General features: G+C 43.7%; 1 protein-coding gene across 1 annotated transcript in view; it reads right to left on the reverse strand.

Annotated features, from left to right (window-relative positions):
• Window positions 1–13,909: 13,909 nt before the first annotated feature.
• LOC109904820 (neurobeachin) overlaps window positions 13,910–25,168 on the reverse strand; it is a 335,275-nt gene continuing 324,016 nt past the window's right edge. Inside the window, exons 58-61 of the mRNA XM_031791425.1 lie at window positions 20,159–20,260; window positions 18,204–18,400; window positions 17,435–17,586; window positions 13,910–16,949 (exon numbers count right to left, since the gene is read on the reverse strand). Of these exons, the coding sequence (XP_031647285.1) occupies window positions 16,859–16,949; window positions 17,435–17,586; window positions 18,204–18,400; window positions 20,159–20,260 (542 nt within the window). The 3' untranslated portion in view covers window positions 13,910–16,858. The remainder of the gene's footprint in view (window positions 16,950–17,434; window positions 17,587–18,203; window positions 18,401–20,158; window positions 20,261–25,168) is intronic.

Below are 25,168 nucleotides of genomic sequence, written 5' to 3' on the forward strand. Positions count from 1 at the left end.
GATAAGGACAGTGAGGTGACAGTTCTAGAGAGATAACGGCAGTGAGTTGACAGGTGTAGAGAAATAAGGACACAGTGAGTTGACAGGTGTAGACAGAGACAGAGTGAGTTGACAGGTCTAGACAGAGACACAATGAGTTGACAGGTCTAGAGAGATAAGGACACAGTGAGTTGACAGGTGTAGACAGAGACACAGTGAGTTGACAGGTCTAGACAGAGACACAATGAGTTGACAGGTCTAGAGAGAGAAGGACAGTGAGTTGACAGGTCTAGAGAGAGAAGGACAGTGAGTGGACAGGTCTAGAGAGAGAAGCACAGTGAGTTGACAGGTCTAGGGGGCGAAGCACAGGGAGTTGACAGGTCTAGACAGAGACACAGTGAGTTGACAGGTCTAGAGAGATAAGGACAGTGAGTTGACAGGTCTAGAGAGATAAGGACAGTGAGTTGACAGGTCTAGACAGAGACACAGTGAGTTGACAGGTCTAGAGAAATAAGGACAGTGAGTTGACAGGTCTAGAGAGATAAGGATAGTGTGTTGACAGGTCTAGAGAGAGAAGGACAGTGAGTTGACAGGTCTAGAGAGATAAGGACAGTGAGTTGACAGGTCTAGACAGAGACACAGTGAGTTGACAGGTGTAGACAGAGACACAATGAGTTGACAGGTATAGAGAGATAAGGACAGTGAGTTGACAGGTCTAGAAAGAGAAGCACAGTGAGTTGACAGGTCTAGGGGGAGAAGCACAGTGAGTTGACAGTTCTAGAGAGATAACGACAGTGAGTTGACATGTCTAGAGAGATAAGCACAGTGAGTTGACAGGTCTAGAGAGATAAGGACAGTGAGTTGACAGGTCTAGAGAGATACGGACAGTGAGTTGACATGTCTAGAGAGATAAGCACAGTGAGTTGACAGGTCTAGAGAGATAAGGACAGTGAGTTGACAGGTCTAGAGAGAGAAGGACATTGAGTTGACAGGTCTAGACAGAGACACAGTGAGTTGACAGGTCTAGAGAGATAAGGACAGTGAGTTGACAGGTCTAGAGAGAGAAGGACAGTGAGTTGACAGGTCTCGGAGAGATAAGGACAGTGAGTTGACAGGTGTAGAGAGATAAGGACACAGTGAGTTGACAGGTGTAGACAGAGACACAGTGAGTTGACAGGTGTAGACAGAGACACAGTGAGTTGACAGGGATAGAGAGATAACGACAGTGAGTTGACAGGTCTAGAGAGAGAAGAACAGTAAGTTGACAGGTCTAGAGAGATAAGGACAGTGAGTTGACAGGTCTAGAGAGAGAAGCACAGTGAGTTGACAGGTCTAGGGGGAGAAGCACAGTGAGTTGACAGGTCTAGACAGAGACACAGTGAGTTGACAGGTCTAGAGAGATAAGGACACAGTGAGTTGACAGGTGTAGACAGAGACACAGTGAGTTGACAGGTGTAGACAGAGACACAGTGAGTTGACAGGGATAGAGAGATAACGACAGTGAGTTGACAGGTATAGAGAGAGAAGAACAGTAAGTTGACAGGTCTAGAGAGATAAGGACAGTGAGTTGACAGGTCTCGGAGAGATAAGGACAGTGAGTTGACAGGTGTAGAGAGATAAGGACACAGTGAGTTGACAGGTGTAGACAGAGACACAGTGAGTTGACAGGTGTAGACAGAGACACAGTGAGTTGACAGGGATAGAGAGATAACGACAGTGAGTTGACAGGTCTAGAGAGAGAAGAACAGTAAGTTGACAGGTCTAGAGAGATAAGGACAGTGAGTTGACAGGTCTAGAGAGAGAAGCACAGTGAGTTGACAGGTCTAGGGGGAGAAGCACAGTGAGTTGACAGGTCTAGACAGAGACACAGTGAGTTGACAGGTCTAGAGAGATAAGCACAGTGAGTTGACAGGTCTAGAGAGATAAGCACAGTGAGTTTACAGGTCTAGAGAGATAAGGACAGTGAGTTGACAGGTCTAGAGAGATATGGACAGTGAGTTGACAGGTCTAGAGAGATAAGGACAGTGAGTTGACAGGTCTAGAGAGATAAGGGCAGTGAGTTGACAGGTCTAGAGAGAGAAGGACAGTGAGTTGACAGGTGTAGAGAAATAAGGACACAGTGAGTTGACAGGTGTAGACAGAGACACAGTGAGTTGACAGGTCTAGACAGAGACACAATGAGTTGACAGGTCAAGAGAGATAAGGACAGTGAGTTGACAGGTCTAGAGAGAGAAGCACAGTGAGTTGACAGGTCTAGACAGAGACACAGTGAGTTGACAGGTCTAGAGAGATAAGGACAGTGAGTTGACAGGTCTAGAGAGATACGGACAGTGAGTTTACAGGTCTAGAGAGATAAGGACAGTGAGTTGACAGGTCTAGAGAGATAAGGACAGCGAGTTGACAGGTCTAGAGAGATAAGGACAGTGCGTTGACAGGTCTAGAGAGATAAGGACAGTGAGTTGACAGGTCTAGAGAGAGAAGGACAGTGAGTTGACAGGTCTAGAGAGATAAGGACAGTGAGTTGACAGGTCTAGAGAGAGAAGCACAGTGAGTTGACAGGTCTAGAGAGAGAAGCACAGTGAGTTGACAGGTTTAGGGGGAGAAGCACAGTGAGTTGACAGGTCTAGACAGAGACACAGTAAGTTGACAGGTCTAGAGAGATAAGGACAGTGAGTTGACAGGTCTAGAGAGATAAGGACACAGTGAGTTGACAGGTGTAGAGAGATACGGACAGTGAGTTGACAGGTCTAGAGAGAGAAGGACATTGAGTTGACAGGTCTTTACAGAGACACAGTGAGTTGACAGGTCTAGAGAGATAAGGACAGTGAGTTGACAGGTCTAGAGAGATAAGGACAGTGAGTTGACAGGTCTAGAGAGAGAAGGACAGTGAGTTGACAGGTCTCGGAGAGATAAGGACAGTGAGTTGACAGGTGTAGAGAGATAAGGACACAGTGAGTTGACAGGTGTAGACAGAGACACAGTGAGTTGACAGGTGTAGACAGAGACACAGTGAGTTGACAGGGATAGAGAGATAACGACAGTGAGTTGACAGGTCTAGAGAGAGAAGAACAGTAAGTTGACAGGTCTAGAGAGATAAGGACAGTGAGTTGACAGGTCTAGAGAGAGAAGCACAGTGAGTTGACAGGTCTAGGGGGAGAAGCACAGTGAGTTGACAGGTCTAGACAGAGACACAGTGAGTTGACAGGTCTAGAGAGATAAGCACAGTGAGTTGACAGGTCTAGAGAGATAAGCACAGTGAGTTTACAGGTCTAGAGAGATAAGGACAGTGAGTTGACAGGTCTAGAGAGAGAAGCACAGTGAGTTGACAGGTCTAGGGGGAGAAGCACAGTGAGTTGACAGGTCTAGACAGAGACACAGTGAGTTGACAGGTCTAGAGAGATAAGGACAGTGAGTTGACAGGTCTAGACAGAGACACAGTGAGATGACAGGTGTAGACAGAGAAACAATGAGTTGACAGGTCTAGAGAGAGAAGCACAGTGAGTTGACAGGTCTAGGGGGAGAAGCACAGTGAGTTGACAGGTCTAGAGAGATAAGCACAGTGAGTTGAAAGGTCTAGAGAGATACGGACAGTGAGTTGACAGGTCTAGAGAGAGAAGGACAGTGAGTTGACAGGTCTATACAGAGACACAGTGAGTTGACATGTCTAGAGAGATAAGGACAGTGAGTTGACAGGTCTAGAGAGAGAAGAACAGTAAGTTGACAGGTCTAGAGAGATAAGGACAGTGAGTTGACAGGTCTAGAGAGAGAAGCACAGTGAGTTGACAGGTCTAGACAGAGACACAGTGAGTTGACAGGTCTAGACAGAGACACAGTGAGTTGACAGGTCTAGAGAGATAAGCACAGTGAGCTGACAGGTCTAGACAGAGACATAGTGAGTTGACAGGTCTAGAGAGATAAGCACAGTGAGTTTACAGGTCTAGAGAGAGAAGCACAGTGAGTTGACAGGTCTAGAGAGATAAGGACAGTGAGTTGACAGGTCTAGAGAGATACGGACAGTGAGTTGACAGGTCTAGACAGAGACACAATGAGTTGACAGGTCTAGAGAGATAAGCACAGTGAGTTGACAGGTCTAGACAGAGACACAGTGAGTTGACAGGTCTAGACAGAGACACAGTGAGTTGACAGGTCTAGAGAGATAAGGACAGTGAGTGGACAGGTCTAGAGAGAGAAGCACAGTGAGTTGACAGGTCTAGGGGGCGAAGCACAGTGAGTTGACAGGTCCTGACAGAGACACAGTGAGTTGACAGGTCTAGACAGAGACAAAATGAGTTGACAGATCTAGAGAGATAAGGACAGTGAGTGGACAGGTCTAGAGAGAGAAGAACAGTGAGTTGACAGGTCTAGGGGGCGAAGCACAGTGAGTTGACAGGTCTAGACAGAGACACAGTGAGTTGACAGGTCTAGAGAGATAAGGACAGTGAGTTGACAGGTCTAGACAGAGACACAGTGAGTTGATAGGTGTAGACAGAGACACAATGAGTTGACAGGTCTAGAGAGATAAGGACAGTGAGTTGACAGGTCTAGAGAGATAAGAACAGTGCGTTGACAGGTGTAGACAGAGACACAGTGAGTTGACAGGTCTAGACAGAGACACAATGAGTTGACAGGTTTAGAGAGAGAGACACAGTGAGTTGACAGGTCTAGAGAGATAAGGACAGTGAGTTGACAGGTCTAGACAAAGACACAGTGAGTTGACAGGTCTAGAGAGATAAGGACAGTGAATTGACAGGTCTAGAGAGATAAGAACAGTGCGTTGACAGGTGTAGACAGAGACACAGTGAGTTGACAGGTCTAGACAGAGACACAGTGAGTTGACAGGTCTAGACAGAGACACAATGAGTTGACAGGTCTAGAGAGAGAGACACAGTGAGTTGACAGGTCTAGACAGAGACACATTGAGTTGACAGGTCTAGAGAGATAAGGACAGTGAGTTGACAGGTCTAGAGAGAGAAGGACAGTGAGTTGACAGGTCTAGAGAGAGAAGCACAGTGAGCTGACAGGTCTAGGGGGAGAAGCACAGTGAGTTGACAGTTCTAGAGAGATAACGACAGTGAGTTGACATGTCTAGAGAGATAAGCACAGTGAGTTGACAGGTCTAGAGAGATAAGGACAGTGAGTTGACAGGTCTAGAGAGATACGGACAGTGAGTTGACAGGTCTAGAGAGAGAAGGACAGTGAGTTGACAGGTCTCGGAGAGATAAGGACAGTGAGTTGACAGGTGTAGAGAGATAAGGACACAGTGAGTTGACAGGTGTAGACAGAGACACAGTGAGTTGACAGGTGTAGACAGAGACACAGTGAGTTGACAGGGCTAGAGAAATAACGACAGTGAGTTGACAGGTCTAGAGAGAGAAGCACAGTGAGTTGACAGGTCTAGACAGAGACACAGTGAGTTGACAGGTCTAGACAGAGACACAGTGAGTTGACAGGTCTAGACAGAGACACAGTGAGTTGACAGGTCTAGACAGAGACACAATGAGTTGACAGGTCTAGAGAGATAAGGACAGTGAGTTGACAGGTCTAGAGAGAGAAGGACAGTGAGTGGACAGGTCTAGAGAGAGAGACACAGTGAGTTGACAGGTCTAGGGGCGAAGCACAGTGAGTTGACAGGTCTAGAGAGATACGGACAGTGAGTTGACAGGTCTAGAGAGATAAGGACAGTGAGTTGACAGGTCTAGACAGAGACACAATGAGTTGACAGGTCTAGAGAGAGAAGCACAGTGAGTTGACAGGTCTAGACAGACACACAGTGAGTTGACAGGTCTAGACAGAGACACAGTGAGTTGACAGGTCTAGAGAGATAAGGACAGTGAGTGGACAGGTCTAGAGAGAGAAGCACAGTGAGTTGACAGGTCTAGGGGGCGAAGCACAGTGAGTTGACAGGTCCTGACAGAGACACAGTGAGTTGACAGGTCTAGACAGAGACAAAATGAGTTGACAGGTCTAGAGAGATAAGGACAGTGAGTTGACAGGTCTAGAGAGAGAAGGACAGTGAGTGGACAGGTCTAGAGAGAGAAGAACAGTGAGTTGACAGGTCTAGGGGGCGAAGCACAGTGAGTTGACAGGTCTAGACAGAGACACAGTGAGTTGACAGGTCTAGAGAGATAAGGACAGTGAGTTGACAGGTCTAGACAGAGACACAGTGAGTTGACAGGTGTAGACAGAGACACAATGAGTTGACAGGTCTAGAGAGAGACACAGTGAGTTTGCAGGTCTAGAGAGATAAGGACAGTAAGTTGACAGGTCTAGAGAGATAAGGACAGTGAGTTGACAGGTCTAGACAAAGACACAGTGAGTTGACAGGTCTAGAGAGATAAGGACAGTGAATTGACAGGTCTAGAGAGATAAGAACAGTGCGTTGACAGGTGTAGACAGAGACACAGTGAGTTGACAGGTCTAGACAGAGACACAGTGAGTTGACAGGTCTAGACAGAGACACAATGAGTTGACAGGTCTAGAGAGAGAGACACAGTGAGTTGACAGGTCTAGACAGAGACACATTGAGTTGACAGGTCTAGAGAGATAAGGACAGTGAGTTGACAGGTCTAGAGAGAGAAGGACAGTGAGTTGACAGGTCTAGAGAGAGAAGCACAGTGAGCTGACAGGTCTAGAGAGATAAGGACAGTGAGTTGACAGGTCTAGAGAGATAAGCACAGTGAGTTGACAGGTCTAGAGAGATAAGGACAGTGAGTTGACAGGTCTAGAGAGATACGGACAGTGAGTTGACAGGTCTAGAGAGAGAAGGACAGTGAGTTGACAGGTGTAGACAGAGACACAGTGAGTTGACAGGTCTAGAGAGATAAGGACAGTGAGTTGACAGGTCTAGAGAGATAAGGACAGTGAGTTGACAGGTCTAGAGAGAGAAGGACAGTGAGTTGACAGGTCTAGGGAGATAAGGACAGTGAGTTGACAGGTGTAGAGAGATAAGGACACAGCGAGTTGACAGGTGTAGAGAGATAAGGACACAGTGAGTTGACAGGTGTAGACAGAGACACAGTGAGTTGACAGGTGTAGAAAGAGACACAGTGAGTTGACAGGTGTAGACAGAGACACAGTGAGTTGACAGGGATAGAGAGAGAAGAACAGTAAGTTGACAGGTCTAGAGAGAGAAGCACAGTGAGTTGACAGGTCTAGGGGGAGAAGCACAGTGAGTTGACAGGTCTAGGGGGAGAAGCACAGTGAGTTGACAGGTCTAGAGAGATAAGCACAGTGAGTTTACAGGTCTAGAGAGATAAGGACAGTGAGTTGACAGGTCTAGAGAGATAAGCACAGTGAGTTGACAGGTCTAGAGAGATAAGCACAGTGAGTTTACAGGTCTAGAGAGATAAGGACAGTGAGTTGACAGGTCTAGAGAGATATGGACAGTGAGTTGACAGGTCTAGAGAGATAAGGACAGTGAGGTGACAGTTCTAGAGAGATAACGGCAGTGAGTTGACAGGTGTAGAGAAATAAGGACACAGTGAGTTGACAGGTGTAGACAGAGACAGAGTGAGTTGACAGGTCTAGACAGAGACACAATGAGTTGACAGGTCTAGAGAGATAAGGACACAGTGAGTTGACAGGTGTAGACAGAGACACAGTGAGTTGACAGGTCTAGACAGAGACACAATGAGTTGACAGGTCTAGAGAGAGAAGGACAGTGAGTTGACAGGTCTAGAGAGAGAAGGACAGTGAGTGGACAGGTCTAGAGAGAGAAGCACAGTGAGTTGACAGGTCTAGGGGGCGAAGCACAGGGAGTTGACAGGTCTAGACAGAGACACAGTGAGTTGACAGGTCTAGAGAGATAAGGACAGTGAGTTGACAGGTCTAGAGAGATAAGGACAGTGAGTTGACAGGTCTAGACAGAGACACAGTGAGTTGACAGGTCTAGAGAAATAAGGACAGTGAGTTGACAGGTCTAGAGAGATAAGGATAGTGTGTTGACAGGTCTAGAGAGAGAAGGACAGTGAGTTGACAGGTCTAGAGAGATAAGGACAGTGAGTTGACAGGTCTAGACAGAGACACAGTGAGTTGACAGGTGTAGACAGAGACACAATGAGTTGACAGGTATAGAGAGATAAGGACAGTGAGTTGACAGGTCTAGAAAGAGAAGCACAGTGAGTTGACAGGTCTAGGGGGAGAAGCACAGTGAGTTGACAGTTCTAGAGAGATAACGACAGTGAGTTGACATGTCTAGAGAGATAAGCACAGTGAGTTGACAGGTCTAGAGAGATAAGGACAGTGAGTTGACAGGTCTAGAGAGATACGGACAGTGAGTTGACATGTCTAGAGAGATAAGCACAGTGAGTTGACAGGTCTAGAGAGATAAGGACAGTGAGTTGACAGGTCTAGAGAGAGAAGGACATTGAGTTGACAGGTCTAGACAGAGACACAGTGAGTTGACAGGTCTAGAGAGATAAGGACAGTGAGTTGACAGGTCTAGAGAGAGAAGGACAGTGAGTTGACAGGTCTCGGAGAGATAAGGACAGTGAGTTGACAGGTGTAGAGAGATAAGGACACAGTGAGTTGACAGGTGTAGACAGAGACACAGTGAGTTGACAGGTGTAGACAGAGACACAGTGAGTTGACAGGGATAGAGAGATAACGACAGTGAGTTGACAGGTCTAGAGAGAGAAGAACAGTAAGTTGACAGGTCTAGAGAGATAAGGACAGTGAGTTGACAGGTCTAGAGAGAGAAGCACAGTGAGTTGACAGGTCTAGGGGGAGAAGCACAGTGAGTTGACAGGTCTAGACAGAGACACAGTGAGTTGACAGGTCTAGAGAGATAAGCACAGTGAGTTGACAGGTCTAGAGAGATAAGCACAGTGAGTTTACAGGTCTAGAGAGATAAGGACAGTGAGTTGACAGGTCTAGAGAGATATGGACAGTGAGTTGACAGGTCTAGAGAGATAAGGACAGTGAGTTGACAGGTCTAGAGAGAGAAGGACAGTGAGTTGACAGGTGTAGAGAAATAAGGACACAGTGAGTTGACAGGTGTAGACAGAGACACAGTGAGTTGACAGGTCTAGACAGAGACACAATGAGTTGACAGGTCAAGAGAGATAAGGACAGTGAGTTGACAGGTCTAGAGAGAGAAGCACAGTGAGTTGACAGGTCTAGGGGGAGAAGCACAGTGAGTTGACAGGTCTAGACAGAGACACAGTGAGTTGACAGGTCTAGAGAGATAAGGACAGTGAGTTGACAGGTCTAGAGAGATACGGACAGTGAGTTTACAGGTCTAGAGAGATAAGGACAGTGAGTTGACAGGTCTAGAGAGATAAGGACAACGAGTTGACAGGTCTAGAGAGATAAGGACAGTGCGTTGACAGGTCTAGAGAGATAAGGACAGTGAGTTGACAGGTCTAGAGAGAGAAGGACAGTGAGTTGACAGGTCTAGAGAGATAAGGACAGTGAGTTGACAGGTCTAGAGAGAGAAGCACAGTGAGTTGACAGGTTTAGGGGGAGAAGCACAGTGAGTTGACAGGTCTAGACAGAGACACAGTAAGTTGACAGGTCTAGAGAGATAAGGACAGTGAGTTGACAGGTCTAGAGAGATAAGGACACAGTGAGTTGACAGGTGTAGAGAGATACGGACAGTGAGTTGACAGGTCTAGAGAGAGAAGGACATTGAGTTGACAGGTCTTTACAGAGACACAGTGAGTTGACAGGTCTAGAGAGATAAGGACAGTGAGTTGACAGGTCTAGAGAGATAAGGACAGTGAGTTGACAGGTCTAGAGAGAGAAGGACAGTGAGTTGACAGGTCTCGGAGAGATAAGGACAGTGAGTTGACAGGTGTAGAGAGATAAGGACACAGTGAGTTGACAGGTGTAGACAGAGACACAGTGAGTTGACAGGTGTAGACAGAGACACAGTGAGTTGACAGGGATAGAGAGATAACGACAGTGAGTTGACAGGTCTAGAGAGAGAAGAACAGTAAGTTGACAGGTCTAGAGAGATAAGGACAGTGAGTTGACAGGTCTAGAGAGAGAAGCACAGTGAGTTGACAGGTCTAGGGGGAGAAGCACAGTGAGTTGACAGGTCTAGACAGAGACACAGTGAGTTGACAGGTCTAGAGAGATAAGCACAGTGAGTTGACAGGTCTAGAGAGATAAGCACAGTGAGTTTACAGGTCTAGAGAGATAAGGACAGTGAGTTGACAGGTCTAGAGAGAGAAGCACAGTGAGTTGACAGGTCTAGGGGGAGAAGCACAGTGAGTTGACAGGTCTAGACAGAGACACAGTGAGTTGACAGGTCTAGAGAGATAAGGACAGTGAGTTGACAGGTATAGAGAGATACGGACAGTGAGTTTACAGGTCTAGAGAGATAAGGACAGTGAGTTGACAGGTCTAGAGAGATAAGGACAGTGCGTTGACAGGTCTAGAGAGATAAGGACAGTGAGTTGACAGGTCTAGAGAGAGAAGGACAGTGAGTTGACAGGTCTAGAGAGATAAGGACAGTGCGTTGACAGGTCTAGAGAGATAAGGACAGTGAGTTGACAGGTCTAGAGAGATAAGGACAGTGAGTGGACAGGTCTAGAGAGAGAAGCACAGTGAGTTGACAGGTGTAGAGAGATAAGGACACAGTGAGTTGACAGGTGTAGAGAGATAAGGACACAGTGAGCTGACAGGTGTAGACAGAGACACAGTGAGTTGACAGGTGTAGACAGAGACACAGTGAGTTGACAGGGTTAGAGAGATAACGACAGTGAGTTGACAGGTCTAGAGAGAGAAGAACAGTAAGTTGACAGGTCTAGAGAGATAAGGACAGTGAGTTGACAGGTCTAGAGAGAGAAGCACAGTGAGTTGACAGGTCTAGGGGGAGAAGCACAGTGAGTTGACAGGTCTAGACAGAGACACAGTGAGTTGACAGGTCTAGAGAGATAAGCACAGTGAGTTGACAGGTCTAGAGAGATAAGCACAGTGAGTTGACAGGTCTAGAGAGATAAGGACAGTGAGTTGACAGGTCTAGAGAGATAAGGACAGTGCGTTGACAGGTCTAGAGAGATAAGGACAGTGAGTTGACAGGTCTAGAGAGAGAAGGACAGTGAGTTGACAGGTCTAGAGAGATAAGGACAGTGCGTTGACAGGTCTAGAGAGATAAGGACAGTGAGTTGACAGGTCTAGAGAGATAAGGACAGTGAGTGGACAGGTCTAGAGAGAGAAGCACAGTGAGTTGACAGGTGTAGAGAGATAAGGACACAGTGAGTTGACAGGTGTAGAGAGATAAGGACACAGTGAGCTGACAGGTGTAGACAGAGACACAGTGAGTTGACAGGTGTAGACAGAGACACAGTGAGTTGACAGGGTTAGAGAGATAACGACAGTGAGTTGACAGGTCTAGAGAGAGAAGCACAGTGAGTTGGCAGGTCTAGGGGGAGAAGCACAGTGAGTTGACAGGTCTAGACAGAGACACAGTGAGTTGACAGGTCTAGAGAGATAAGGACAGTGAGTTGACAGGTCTAGAGAGATACGGACAGTGAGTTTACAGGTCTAGAGAGATAAGGACAGTGAGTTTACAGGTCTAGAGAGATAAGGACAGCGAGTTGACAGGTCTAGAGAGAGAAGGACAGTGAGTTGACAGGTCTAGAGAGATAAGGACAGTGAGTTGACAGGTCTAGAGAGATAAGGACAGTGAGTTGACAGGTCTAGAGAGATAAGGACAGTGAGTGGACAGGTCTAGAGAGAGAAGCACAGTGAGTTGACAGGTCTAGGGGGAGAAGCACAGTGAGTTGACAGGTCTAGACAGAGACACAGTAAGTTGACAGGTCTAGAGAGATAAGGACAGTGAGTTGACAGGTCTAGAGAGATAAGGACACAGTGAGTTGACAGGTGTAGAGAGATAAGGACACAGTGAGTTGACAGGTGTAGAGAGATAAGGACACAGTGAGTTGACAGGTGTAGACAGAGACACAGTGAGTTGACAGGGCTAGAGAGATAACGACAGTGAGTTGACAGGTCTAGAGAGAGAAGAACAGTAAGTTGACAGGTCTAGAGAGATAAGGACAGTGAGTTGACAGGTCTAGAGAGAGAAGCACAGTGAGTTTACAGGTCTAGAGAGATAAGGACAGTGAGTTGACAGGTCTAGACAGAGACACAGTGAGTTGACAGGTCTAGAGAGATAAGCACAGTGAGTTGACAGGTCTAGACAGAGACACAGTGAGTTGACAGGTCTAGAGAGATAAGGCCAGTGAGTTGACAGGTCTAGAGAGATAAGCACAGTGAGTTTACAGGTCTAGAGAGATAAGGACAGTGAATTGACAGGTCTAGAGAGATAAGGACAGTGAGTTGACAGGTCTAGAGAGATAAGGACAGTGAGTTGACAGGTCTAGAGAGATAAGAACAGTGCGTTGACAGGTGTAGACAGAGACACAGTGAGTTGACAGGTCTAGACAGAGACACAGTGAGTTGACAGGTCTAGACAGAGACACAATGAGTTGACAGGTCTAGAGAGAAGGACAGTGAGTTGACAGGTCTAGACAGAGACACAGTGAGTTGACAGGTCTAGAGAGATAAGGACAGTGAATTGACAGGTCTAGACAGAGACACAGTGAGTTTACAGATCTAGACAGAGACACAATGAGTTGACAGGTCTAGAGAGAGAGACACAATGAGTTGACAGGTCTAGAGAGATAAGGACAGTGAGTTGACAGGTCTAGAGAGAGAAGGACAGTGAGTTGACAGGTCTAGAGAGAGAAGCACAGTGAGTTGACAGGTCTAGGGGGCGAAGCACAGTGAGTTGACAGGTCTAGAGAGATAAGGACAGTGAGTTGACAGGTCTAGAGAGATAAGCACAGTGAGTTGACAGGTCTAGAGAGATACGGACAGTGAGTTGACAGGTCTAGAGAGATAAGGACAGTGAGTTGACTGTATCTATCTGCAGAATGTAATTGTCCAAAAGACATTTGTTACCAAATTTCTGTTGTGAGAGAAAGAAAATGTACTGATTGAAAGTATGTTACTGTGCAAAATATGTATTGTTACCCAATGATATTTAAGATTCAGTGACTACATGTGAAGCCAATTTGATTGGGATTCATCACCAGTAGCACGTCTTTGTTCCTGATGATGTCAGTGAATGGTCTTTGTTCCTGATGATGTTAGTGAATGGTCTTTGTTCCTGATGAATTTAGTCTATGGTCTTTGTTCCTGATGATGTTAGTGTATGGTCTTTGTTCCTGATGATGTTAGTGAATGGTCTTTCTTCCTGATGATGTCAGTGAATGGTCTTTCTTCCTGATGATGTTAGTGAATGGTCTTTCTTCCTGATGATGTTAGTGAATGGTCTTTGTTCCTGATGATGTTAGTGTATGGTCTTTGTTCCTGATGATGTTAGTATATGGACTTTGTTCCTGATGATGTTAGTGAATGGTCTTTGTTCCTGATGATGTTAGTGTATGGTCTTTGTTCCTGATGATGTTAGTGAATGGACTTTGTTCCTGATGATGTTAGTGAATGGTCTTTGTTCCTGATGATGTTAGTGAATGGTCTTTCTTCCTGATGATGTTAGTGAATGGTCTTTGTTCCTGAAGAAGCAACCCTTTAGCTGTGGTCATCAGCAAGCCAAACCTGTGAATAAATCACTTCTTCAATCTGAGAGCCTGGTCATTGTGCTGCGTCGTTCCAGGGGGACGACAGTAGAACAATCTGAGATTTACAAACAGCAGCCACAGCAGCAGCAATAACAACATCCAGTCAGTAGATGGCAGTATAGGATCATCTGTACCAGATCCAGAAGATAGTAGTAAAACAACAACAAACACAATAAACATTTCAGCACGTTGAGCATCCACTCTTTAGATAACTTTTAGAGCATGGGTTTATTAGTAAAATACATATACATACTCTATTCTATATGCCAGACTATTAGGTAAACATAGTACTAGTTATGTTTAGACTGCTATAAAGAATGGACATTCACCCGCATAAGAGCTTGCTTTATTCATTTTTATTAGAAATACAACAAAAAGGAAACCAATTTTATATTGCACAGTTGATCAATCTGTATATATTGGCAGAGCTTAATGTAAAACTGCTTCCAACAAACACAAGGAAAATACCTCAGAAAATGCAACATACGCAAAAAACAATAGATAAATACAAATAACTTGTAAAATCATATGATATACTTATATCAACAAAATATATTACATACAAATCAAAACAAAAAATTGAAAGCAATAAGAAATGTTGTTTAAAAAAACGACATCAAATTGCAGTGCTAATGTCAACACAAATAAAATGCATTTATTTAGCTAAATCCTCCTTACACAAATATTTGTCAAATATTCTAAATGAACCCAGAATGTCAAATTCATATGGATGGTTATTATGAATCAAACCAGTAAAGTAAGATGGATTTTCCATACTACAGCCACTGTGGGTCTCTGCATGTAGAGCCCCTGGTTTAGCTAGGCTGCTGTCTGTACCATTACACTGCAAATCCAAACTCTTTGCATAATATCATTTAGTTTGTTCCTTTTCATCTTACTGTCAACTCACATGTGGTATATTTAACATTGTTGTAATATTTTCTGTTTATTCAAAATAGTTAAGAATCATTTTTGGAATGACTATAGCCTTTTCTTGGTTAGGTTAGCTACATGCCCCAACCTTTCATTTAGCCTGGGTATCAGTCTGTTTGCACTAACATTACATTCCTTTCCACTACTTGCCATGCCAAATATCATGTGATGTTTGGCATATGACACAGAGTACAATGAGTGGAATGGTAGTACAAAACAGGTCTGGATTGCAGGCTTTAATAAACTCATGGTATTGATAGTTTTCATATTGAGTTGCCATAGTTATCATCCAGAGTTTCTACAACTGATGTCTTGCACTGCCTTCCTTATCAATCCATTAGCTGGAAATACAAACCACGACGACTAAAGAATTCAGTGCTAAACCTGACTAGCCTGTGGTAGTCATTTTAAAAGTAGATAAAAGTCATTTTAAATCCTTGCCTTTGTTGAAATATAAATCAAATTGTTACCGAACAACAAATGGGATGGAAATCATTACAAGGATTGTTATTTCCTGCTAATAATGTGAAACGTGATTAAGAAACAAATTACAATTACAATGGACACATTTCACACAGTACGTAGAGTTCTGAAATTGCCCTTACAGACATGTAAACACATTATCAAATTAACATAGAACAATTTGTTGTTTTTGACACCTACATCAATAGACTACTGTGATGGGAGACCAACTATCAGTCATTATTACAAACCAACTAATCTACGTCCCAAATGGCACGCTAATCCCTTTATAGTGACTTTCTTTTGACCAGAGCCCTATGAGTCCTGATCAAATGTTGCGCACTATAAAAGGGAGCAGGGTACCATTTTGGACGCACCCTAAGATACGATGTGAGGGAGTCAGGTCACGGTTTGGAACAGAGAATTATGGTTCAACTGTCAAAAGGGAGACTAAATGGAGACGTCTTGTTCTTTTCAAATCTTTTCTGGAAATAAACTCTTTCCATCATCCCTATATACAACAGTTTTTTCCTTTTTTCCTAGAAAAGTGTCCCAAGTTTGATATGTATTTGACATACAAATGTTGTATAAACGTTATTAACCGTAGGTTTGTTTATTGTATTTTTCACAGTTTTAAATATGACCAGTTGAATAAAATCATGTTTTAAAATCAGTGTTGAAAGAAACTGTCACTGTAGCACTATAACTGACCTCTTCTTCTAAGATCATCAGTTGACCTATATTTTAACCTGTCTTTTTCTAGGCCTTAGTATCTACAGTGGGGTCTGAAATGATTGACACCCTTGATAAATATGAGCAAAAATTACTGTATAAAAGAAATAATTCAAATACTGAGCCATATTGTGTAATTTCTAAAAAGTCTTATTTTACACTAATTCAATTGCTCAGAGAACGGGATATTTTGTTTAACAAGTAATATATATATTTTTAAATATAGGTTGCAAAGGGAGGGTATTACTGAAAATGTTTAAAGTTTACCAATAAACTACCAGCATTTTGGTTTCTTTTAAGGATTTTATGTAATCTATCACACAACATCTAGTGGCCCTTTTGGGTACTTCAGATTATCACAGGTCAAAGATCATACCCCCAAGACATTCTAAACTCCCGTGTTATTGGTAATGGTGAGAGGTTAGCATGTCTTGGGGGTATGATTTTGACCCTCTGTAACTTTCCCACTCATCATTATTCACTCAGGATTATCTGTAATCATGATAGCATCCACATGAATTACGAAATGTTTAGAAACGTATCATATTCTTATTTACAGTAAAAGTGACTCCAAAATGACAGAATACATTATTTACCATTCATTTCTACCATTCTATAATCAGAAACACAACCTAAACAAACTGAAAATGCATCCAACAAGTTTGTAGGATCCTAAGCTTGATGTAGTGCTAGGGATATGGGACCAAATACTACACTTTTGACAACTTTATTTATAAGAATCTTCAGGGAGCTCTAATTTTCACTCCTACCTTTTTGAGAATAGTTTTTTAAAACTTGTTAAACAACATTTATTTCTCTAAGCAATTCTATTAACATAAAATAATATAATTCTCACATTTTTGGGAGCATATAATATAGCTCAGTTTCAGAATTATTTATTTTATACAGTCATTATTGTTCATCTTCATCAAGGGTGTCAATAATTGCGGACCTCACTGTATTCCTACAGTTTATGGTTAGTTAGTTAACCTGTTGTTAACTTGTAGTTGACCTGTGAGGTTAGTTAGCATTAGTTAACTCTTATACCGTAATTAGCTAACTTGTATAGGTAGTTAACAGCAGCTAACCTGTGTAGTTGGTTAACAGTAGTGTCCAGGTGTCCTCCAAACCTGCGGCCATGTTGTACTGCGTCTCTGTAACCCTCAGTATCTGTTCTGGTGCTCGTAGTGCCACCGGTTGAAGTCGATGTTGAACGCCACAATGCTGCCGGATGCCATGCCAGTGATGAGAGTCCTGGGGGAGGACACACACACACACACATACAATACAGTATGTTCATCAACACAATGTACCTCTATATGACCCATTACTTTACTAACATAAACACAATAGGTGTGTGTGTGTGTATGTGTGTGTGTGTGTATGTATGTGTGTGTGTGAGGAAAGTGACGCTTGTGTATTGCTCAAAGGCAAGTGTGCTTTCAGAACCTTGCACTGCAATTTCGTTGTCTCTATGGCAACCGGTTCTATTTAAAGAAAACAAAGCTCACTGAACTGCGAACGTTCCGTTTCCCCAAATGTACCCTGACAAGCATGAAACACACAGGCCCTTTCAGTGTTACAGCCTACATACCGCTCTACAACCACACACACACACACACACACACACACACACACACACACACACACACACACACACACACACACACACACACACACACACACACAATTGATCCTGTTGTAGAGGCAACCTAACTGGGTGGACTAACAGGAATAACCTCTGGTCGTGAGAGAGGTCCATTGCGCGGACACCAGCATCACAGCCTGGGTAGATGTAGAGTTGTTTGAAGTCACAGGCCTGCCACACCTCCACCACCCCGTTGTCTCCACCTGTCACCAGGTTCTGACCATCACTACTCAGCATAATGGCCTAGGGAGCACATCATAATAATTATATAATAATAAATAACATAAAAATAAATCACAATAACGACATCATCTACCTCAAATCACAGCCTAGGGCCTATGTAGTAAACTACTTTAGATATTTAGACCCTAGGCCCTATGTAGTAAACTACTTTAGATATTTAGACCCTAGTCCCTATGTAGTAAACTACTTTAGATATTTAGACCCTAGTCCCTATGTAGTAAACTACTTTAGATATTTAGACCCTAGTCCCTATGTAGTAAACTACTTTAGATATTTAGACCCTAGGCCCTATGTAGTGCACTAAGTTTGAATACTGCTGTCCAGCAATGATTACAAACACAATTTACTGAGCTTGAGCAATTCAGATTTAAAAAAGGGGTGTGAGGACCTATGCAATCAAGAATGCAATCAAGATATCTTAATTTAAATATATATCATTTGGAGAATTTTACATAATTCTCTTTCACTTTTAAAATGTGGAGTAGGTTCTGTAGATCGGTGGAAAACCTCCCCAATTGAATCCCTTTGTTATATTTAATTTTAAGACAGTAAAATGTGAAGACTGTGTAAGGCATGTGTAGACTTTTACTAGGCACATATTGTGTCTGTGGTCTTACCCGTGTTGAGTCGTTGACCTCCATCTGAGCCAGTAGTTTTCCATTGATGCTGAAGTTACAGAAACGTCCTCTCTCGTAGCAGATAATACAGTGGCCCTCGCTGGACACTGATATGAGGCGGGGACACAGGCAGTTATCTGGGCCCTCCAGGGCCCGTAGCAGGTCCCCTGTTATAGTGTGGACCAGACACGGACCCTCTGGAGGGAGAGCAAGATAGAGTTACACACGAACACGCACGGACGTATGCACACACACTGTTTCAAGAATGTTACTCAACATTCCACTCCTAACTGAGATACTCAACATTCCACTCCTAACTGAGATAACTCAACTATGGCATGTGACATTACAATCCTATCAGCCAACTCAAATACACCATATAAACAAAAGTATGTGGACACCCTTTCAAATTAGTGGATTGGGCTATTTCAGCCACACACGTTGCTGACAGGTGTATAAAATCGAGCACACAGCCATGCAATCTCCATAGGCAAATATTGGCAGACGAATGGCCTTACTTAAGAACTCAGTGACTTTCAACGTGGCACCGTCATAGGATGCCACCTTTCCAACCTGTCAGCTTATCAAATTTCTGCCCTGCTAGAGGTGCCTCGGTCAACTGTAAGTGCTGCTATTGTGAAGTGGAAACGTCTAGGAGCAACAACGGCTCTGCTGCAAAGTGGTAGGCCACACAAGCTCACAGAAAGAGACCGCCAAGTTCTGAAGCGTGCAGCACGTAAAAATAATCTGTCCTCAGTTGCAACACTCACTACTGAGTTCCAAACTGCCACCGGAAGCAATGTCAGTACAATAAATGTTCGTTGAGAGCTTCAAGACATGGGTTTCCATGGCCGAGCAGCCAACTACAAGCCTAAGATCACCATGCGCAATGCCAAGCGTAGAATTGAGTGGTGTAAAGCTGGCCGCCATTAGACTCTGGAGCAGTGGAAACGCGTTCTCTGGAGTGACGTTTTGCCATGTGGCAGACCGACGGACGAATCTGGGTTTGGCTGATGCCGCTACCCAAAAGTATGTTGACACCTGCTCGTCGAACATCTCATTCCAAAATGATGAGCATTAACATGGAGTTGGTCCCCCCTTTTCCAGATGGGGAGACCAACTTCATCTGGAAAAGGGGGGACCAACTCCACGCATTTCCACAGTGGAACGCATTTCCACTGCTCCAGAGTCCAATGGCGGTGAGCTTCACACCACTTCAGCCGACACTTGACATTGCACATGGTGTTCTTAGGCTTGTGTACGGCTGCTCGGCCATGGAAACCCATTTCATGAAGCTCTGAACAAAAAGTTATTGTGCTGACATTGTTTCCAGTAACAGTTAGGAACTCAGTAGTGATTGTTGCAACCGAGGGCAGACAATTTTTACACACTACGCGCTTAAGCACTCGGCGGTCCCGTTCTGTGAGCTTGTGTGGCCTACCACTTTGCGGCAGAGCCGTTGTTGCTCCTACACGTTTCCACTTCACAATAACAGCACTTACAGTTGACCAGGGTGGCTCTAGCAGGGCAGAAATTTTACGAACTGACTTGTTGAAAAGGTGGCATCCTATGACTGTGCCGCGTTAAAAGTCCTTCAGTAATACCATTCTACTGCCAGTGTTATCTATGGAGATTGCATGGCTGTGTGCTCGATTTTATACACATGTCAGCAACGTGTGTGGCTGACAGCCAAATCCACTAATCTGAAGGGGTGTCCACATAATTTTTTTATATAGTGTATGTTTTTAAAAAAATACTGTGACTTCAATTTTATAGTACTTCTTTCTTTAGTGCCTTGGGTGCGAGAAAAGCACTTTATAAACAAGTTGAATCATTATTATTAGATGAAGGAGATAGTGCACTACTTTGGAACAGAGCCATATGGGCCCTGGTCAAAAGAAGTGCACTACACAGGGAATAGAGTGCCATTTGGGACTCAAGCTGTATCTGCTGACCTTTGGCTCCGCTGATGACCAGTCCCAGCTCGGCACACACAGACACACACACCACCTCATGGTCATGGCCGGTCAGCACAGCTCGCGGTGCCGGGTAGTCACCTGGAACACAACAGTTGGGTTTTATTAAGGACAACATACCATGGCTTGGGATTGTTGCAACAGAGCGCACTTCACTGGGGGATGCACTTATTAGGAGCGATTGAGAAGAATGTAACTTTCTGAAATAAGAGCATTCATCAGGACTCAAATGTGCATCAGCACTCTCACAATGACCACAGACATTGTGAGAGTGACACCCACCCAGCTGCTTCTAGCGAGGTCCTTGTCAATTGTCATATACAGTGCCTTGCGAAAGTATTCGGCCCCCTTGAACTTTGCGACCTTTTGCCACTTTTCAGGCTTCAAACAAAGATATAAAACTGTATTTTTTTGTGAAGAATCAACAACAAGTGGGACACAATCATGAAGTGGAACGACATTTATTGGATATTTCAAACTTTTTTAACAAATCAAAAACTGAAATATTATTCAGCCCCTTTACTTTCAGTGCAGCAAACTCTCTCCAGAAGTTCAGTGAGGATCTCTGAATGATCCAATGTTGACCTAAATGACTAATGATGATAAATACAATCCACCTGTGTGTAATCAAGTCTCCGTATAAATGCACCTGCACTGTGATAGTCTCAGAGGTCCGTTAAAAGCGCAGAGAGCATCATGAAGAACAAGGAACACACCAGGCAGGTCCGAGATACTGTTGTGAAGAAGTTTAAAGCCGGATTTGGATACAAAAAGATTTCCCAAGCTTTAAACATCCCAAGGAGCACTGTGCAAGCGATAATATTGAAATGGAAGGAGTATCAGACCACTGCAAATCTACCAAGACCTGGCCGTCCCTCTAAACTTTCAGCTCATACAAGGAGAAGACTGATCATGGGCCTCTTGGCTGCATCTCTGATCACTCTGGATGAACTGCAGAGATCTACAGCTGAGGTGGGAGACTCTGTCCATAGGACAACAATCAGTCGTATATTGCACAAATCTGGCCTTTATGGAAGAGTGGCAAGAAGAAAGCCATTTCTTAAAGATATCCATAAAAAGTGTTGTTTAAAGTTTGCCACAAGCCACCTGGGAGACACACCAAACATGTGGAAGAAGGTGCTCTGGCCAGATGAAACCAAAATTGAACTTTTTGGCAACAATGCAAAACGTTATGTTTGGCATAAAAGCAACACAGCCCATCACCCTGAACACACCATCCCCACTGTCAAACATGGTGGTGGCAGCATCATGGTTTGGGCCTGCTTTTCTTCAGCAGGGACAGGGAAGATGGATAAAATTGATGGGAAGATGGATGGAGCCAAATACAGGACCATGCTGGAAGAAAACCTGATGGAGTCTGCAAAAGACCTGAGACTGGGACGGAGATTTGTCTTCCAACAAGACAATGATCCAAAACATAAAGCAAAATCTACAATGGAATGGTTCAAAAATAAACATATCCAGGTGTTAGAATGGCCAAGTCAAAGTCCAGACCTGAATCCAATCGAGAATCTGTGGAAAGAACTGAAAACTGCTGTTTACAAATGCTCTCCATCCAACCTCACTGAGTTCGAGCTGTTTTGCAAGGAGGAATGGGAAAAAATGTTCAGTCTCTCGATGTGCAAAACTGATAGAGACATACCCCAAGCGACTTACAGCTGTAATCGCAGCAAAAGGTGGCGCTACAAAGTATTAACTTAAGGGGGCTGAATCATTTTGCACGCCCAATTTTTCAGTTTTTGATTTGTTAAAAAAGTTTGAAATACCCAATAAATGTTGTTCCACTTCATGATTGTGTCCCACTTGTTGTTGATTCTTCACAAAAAAATACAGTTTTATATCTTTATGTTTGAAGCCTAAAATGTGGCAAAAGGTCGCAAAGTTCAAGGGGGCCGAATACTTTCGCAAGGCACTGTAAATGTTGTGACGGCAGATCATCCCTTCCCCAACCACCCTCCCCTCACACTGTCCCATGATTGATGATGGCTGGGGGAGAGGCTAGTGAAGGGAGGTCCTGGACACCTGGAGTCTCTCCACTTCTCGTCCCTCTCTCCTCTCCTCCCTTCTACTCCCTTCCACCCCTCTCTCCTCTCACCCCATATGTCCTTTCCTTCCTCTCTCCTCTCATCCCTCTTTCTTCTCCCCTCTCCTCCCTTTCACCCCTCTCTCTTCTCCAGTTCCTTAGAGGGTAGGACCAGAACAGACCTGTCAGTTCCAGGACAGTGTGAGGCCTCCAGAGAGACCACGGACTCATCCAGCTCACCTGCCCTACTAAAGATTCAATCAGCCTACACTGAGCCCCCCCAAGCCAGCCAACACAACCTCCCCACCCTGCCTCACATTGCAGTGGTATGGGCCGGGCTGGGCCTGAGAGGCAGGTGGGGGATTGAGCTGGAAGTCATTTTAATGACCAGGGGCCTCATTTATCAAGAATGCGTACATTTCTCACTAAATTCTGAGCAACGGATAAATGGTAGCCTAATATTTGTTTTGTAGCGGGAATAAAAGTCTACATGAGATCTCCTTACCAATGGAAAATGCATCTGTTTCATCATTAGGCATATGTTTTAATGTTTTTATTAGCCTACCATTATTATCATACCTGTGTATCAAACGCCTCCATTTCCCTCAAAAGAACAATATTTGCTTGCAATACAGTTGATCAACCCCTAGACGTGGTAAATACTCATGATCTGAGATTTGCATGGAGATAAGCAAAGTTTCCCATCAAGTTCAACATTGATAAATGTTGATAAAACACCTTTTCTGTGGGCTGACTGGGCACGGACCTTTGATAAATGAGGCCTGAGGTGTTTAAGGACACATGCAGGCTGGTGTACATTAGAGGGCACTGTCCTCTTCCTGCCAAGGGTTACAACATCTTCAACTCTGTCATATATGAATCATATAATACTCTCCTACCTAGATTGCTGTGAACTGAAGTCTGACAAAAAGTATTATTGTTCATCTTAAAATTGTATCGTAAATTATGATTAACTGCTTTATTAATAATACAACTAAACTAAATAGCTCAAATACAGTACCAGTCAAAAGTTTGGACACGCATACTCGTTCATACTCGTTCATACTCGTTCATACTCGTTCATACTCATTTCTTATTTTTAAAACAATTTTCTACATTGTAGAATAATAGTGAAGACATTAAAACTATGAAATAACACATATGGAATCATGTAGTAACCAAATCAAAATGTATTTTATATTTGAGATGCTTCAAGGTAGCCACCTTTTGCCTTGATGACAGCTTTGCACACTCTTGGCATTCTCAGAACCAGCTTCATGAGGTGGTCACCTGGAATGCATTTCACTTAAACATGTGTGCCTTGTTAAAAGTTCATTTGTGGATTCTTTCCTTCTTAATGCGTTTGAGCCAATCACTTGTGTTGTGACAAGGTATGGGTGGTATACAGAAGAAAGCCCTGTTTGGTAAAAGACCAAGTCCATATTATGGCATGAACAGCTCAAAAAGCAAAGAGAAATGACAGTCCATCCCTACGTTAAGACATGAAGGTCAGCCAAAATATCAAGAACTTTGAACGTTTCTTCAAGTGCAGTCGCAAAAACCATCTTGCGCTATGATGAAACTGGCTCTCCTGAGGACCGCCACAGGAAAGGAAGACACAGAGTTAACTCTTCTGCAGCAGAGGATAAGTTCATTAGAATTACCAGATTCAGAAATTGCAGCCCAAATAAATGCTTCACGGAGTTCAAGTAACAGACACATCTCAACATCAACTGTTCAGAGGAGACTGAGTCAGGCCCTCATGGTCGAATTGCTGCAAAGAAACCACTACTAAAGGACACCAATAATAAGAAGAGACTTGCTTGGGCCAAGAAACATGAGCAATGGACATTACACTGGTGGAAATCTGTCTTTTGGTGTAATGAGTCCAAATTTGAGATTTTTGGTTCCAACTGCTGTGTCTTTGTGAGATGCAGAGTAGGTGAATGGATGATCTCTGTATGTGTTGTTCCCACCATGAAGCATGGAGGAGGTGGTGAGATGGTGCTTTGCTGGTGACACTCTCTGTGATTTATTTAGAATTCAAGGCACACTTAACCTGCATTCTGCAGTGATACGCCATCCCATCTGGTTTGCACTTAGTGGAACTATCATTTGTTTTTCAACAGGACAATGACCCAAAACACACCTCCAGGCGGTGTAAGGGCTATTTGACCAAGAAGGAGAGTGATGGAGTGCTGCATCAGATGACTTGGCCTCCACAATCACCTGACCTCAACCCAATTGAGATGGTTCTGGATGACTTAGGACAGCAGTGCGAAGGAAAAGTAGCCAACAAGTGAAAATGATATGTAGGAACTCCTTCAAGACTGTTGGAAAAGCATTACAGGTGAAGCTGGTTGAGAGAATACTGTGCAAAGCTGTCATCAAGGCAAATGGTGGCTACTTTGAAGAATCTAAAATATAAAATATATTTTAATTTGTTTAACACTTTTTTGGTTACTACATGACTCCATATGTGTTATTTTTGTGTTAGTTTTGATGTCCACACTATTATTTTACAATTTAGAAAAAAGTAAAAATAAAGAAAAACCCTAGTTGTGTCCAAACTTTTGACTGGTACTGTAGGTAGCTACTGAAGACCACTATGTGTTTCATCTATAGTGAAGAACTTATTAAATGTTCACTCTGAAAAAACTGATAAACATCGTGGTTTGATTGATATGGAATATGATTAGTTGAAGTTCTCTCCATAGAATAAACCTTCCTTTGTTAGGGAAGGTGCACAGTACAGTAAGCATTGTGTGTGTGTGTGTTTGTGTGTGTGTGTTTGTGTGTGTGTGTGTACCATGGGAGTGTTTTCTCCTGCAGTATAGTGCTGCAGCACCCTCTATTAATTGGAACAAACCAAGCTGAAATTCTTAATTATCTTCAGTAAAGATAATGAGAAAAACACTCACCTCAACCACAGCCTCATGTGACAC

Source organism: Oncorhynchus kisutch, linkage group LG15 (assembly GCF_002021735.2).
Source record: "Oncorhynchus kisutch isolate 150728-3 linkage group LG15, Okis_V2, whole genome shotgun sequence".
Classification (NCBI taxonomy): Eukaryota; Metazoa; Chordata; class Actinopteri; order Salmoniformes; family Salmonidae; genus Oncorhynchus; species Oncorhynchus kisutch.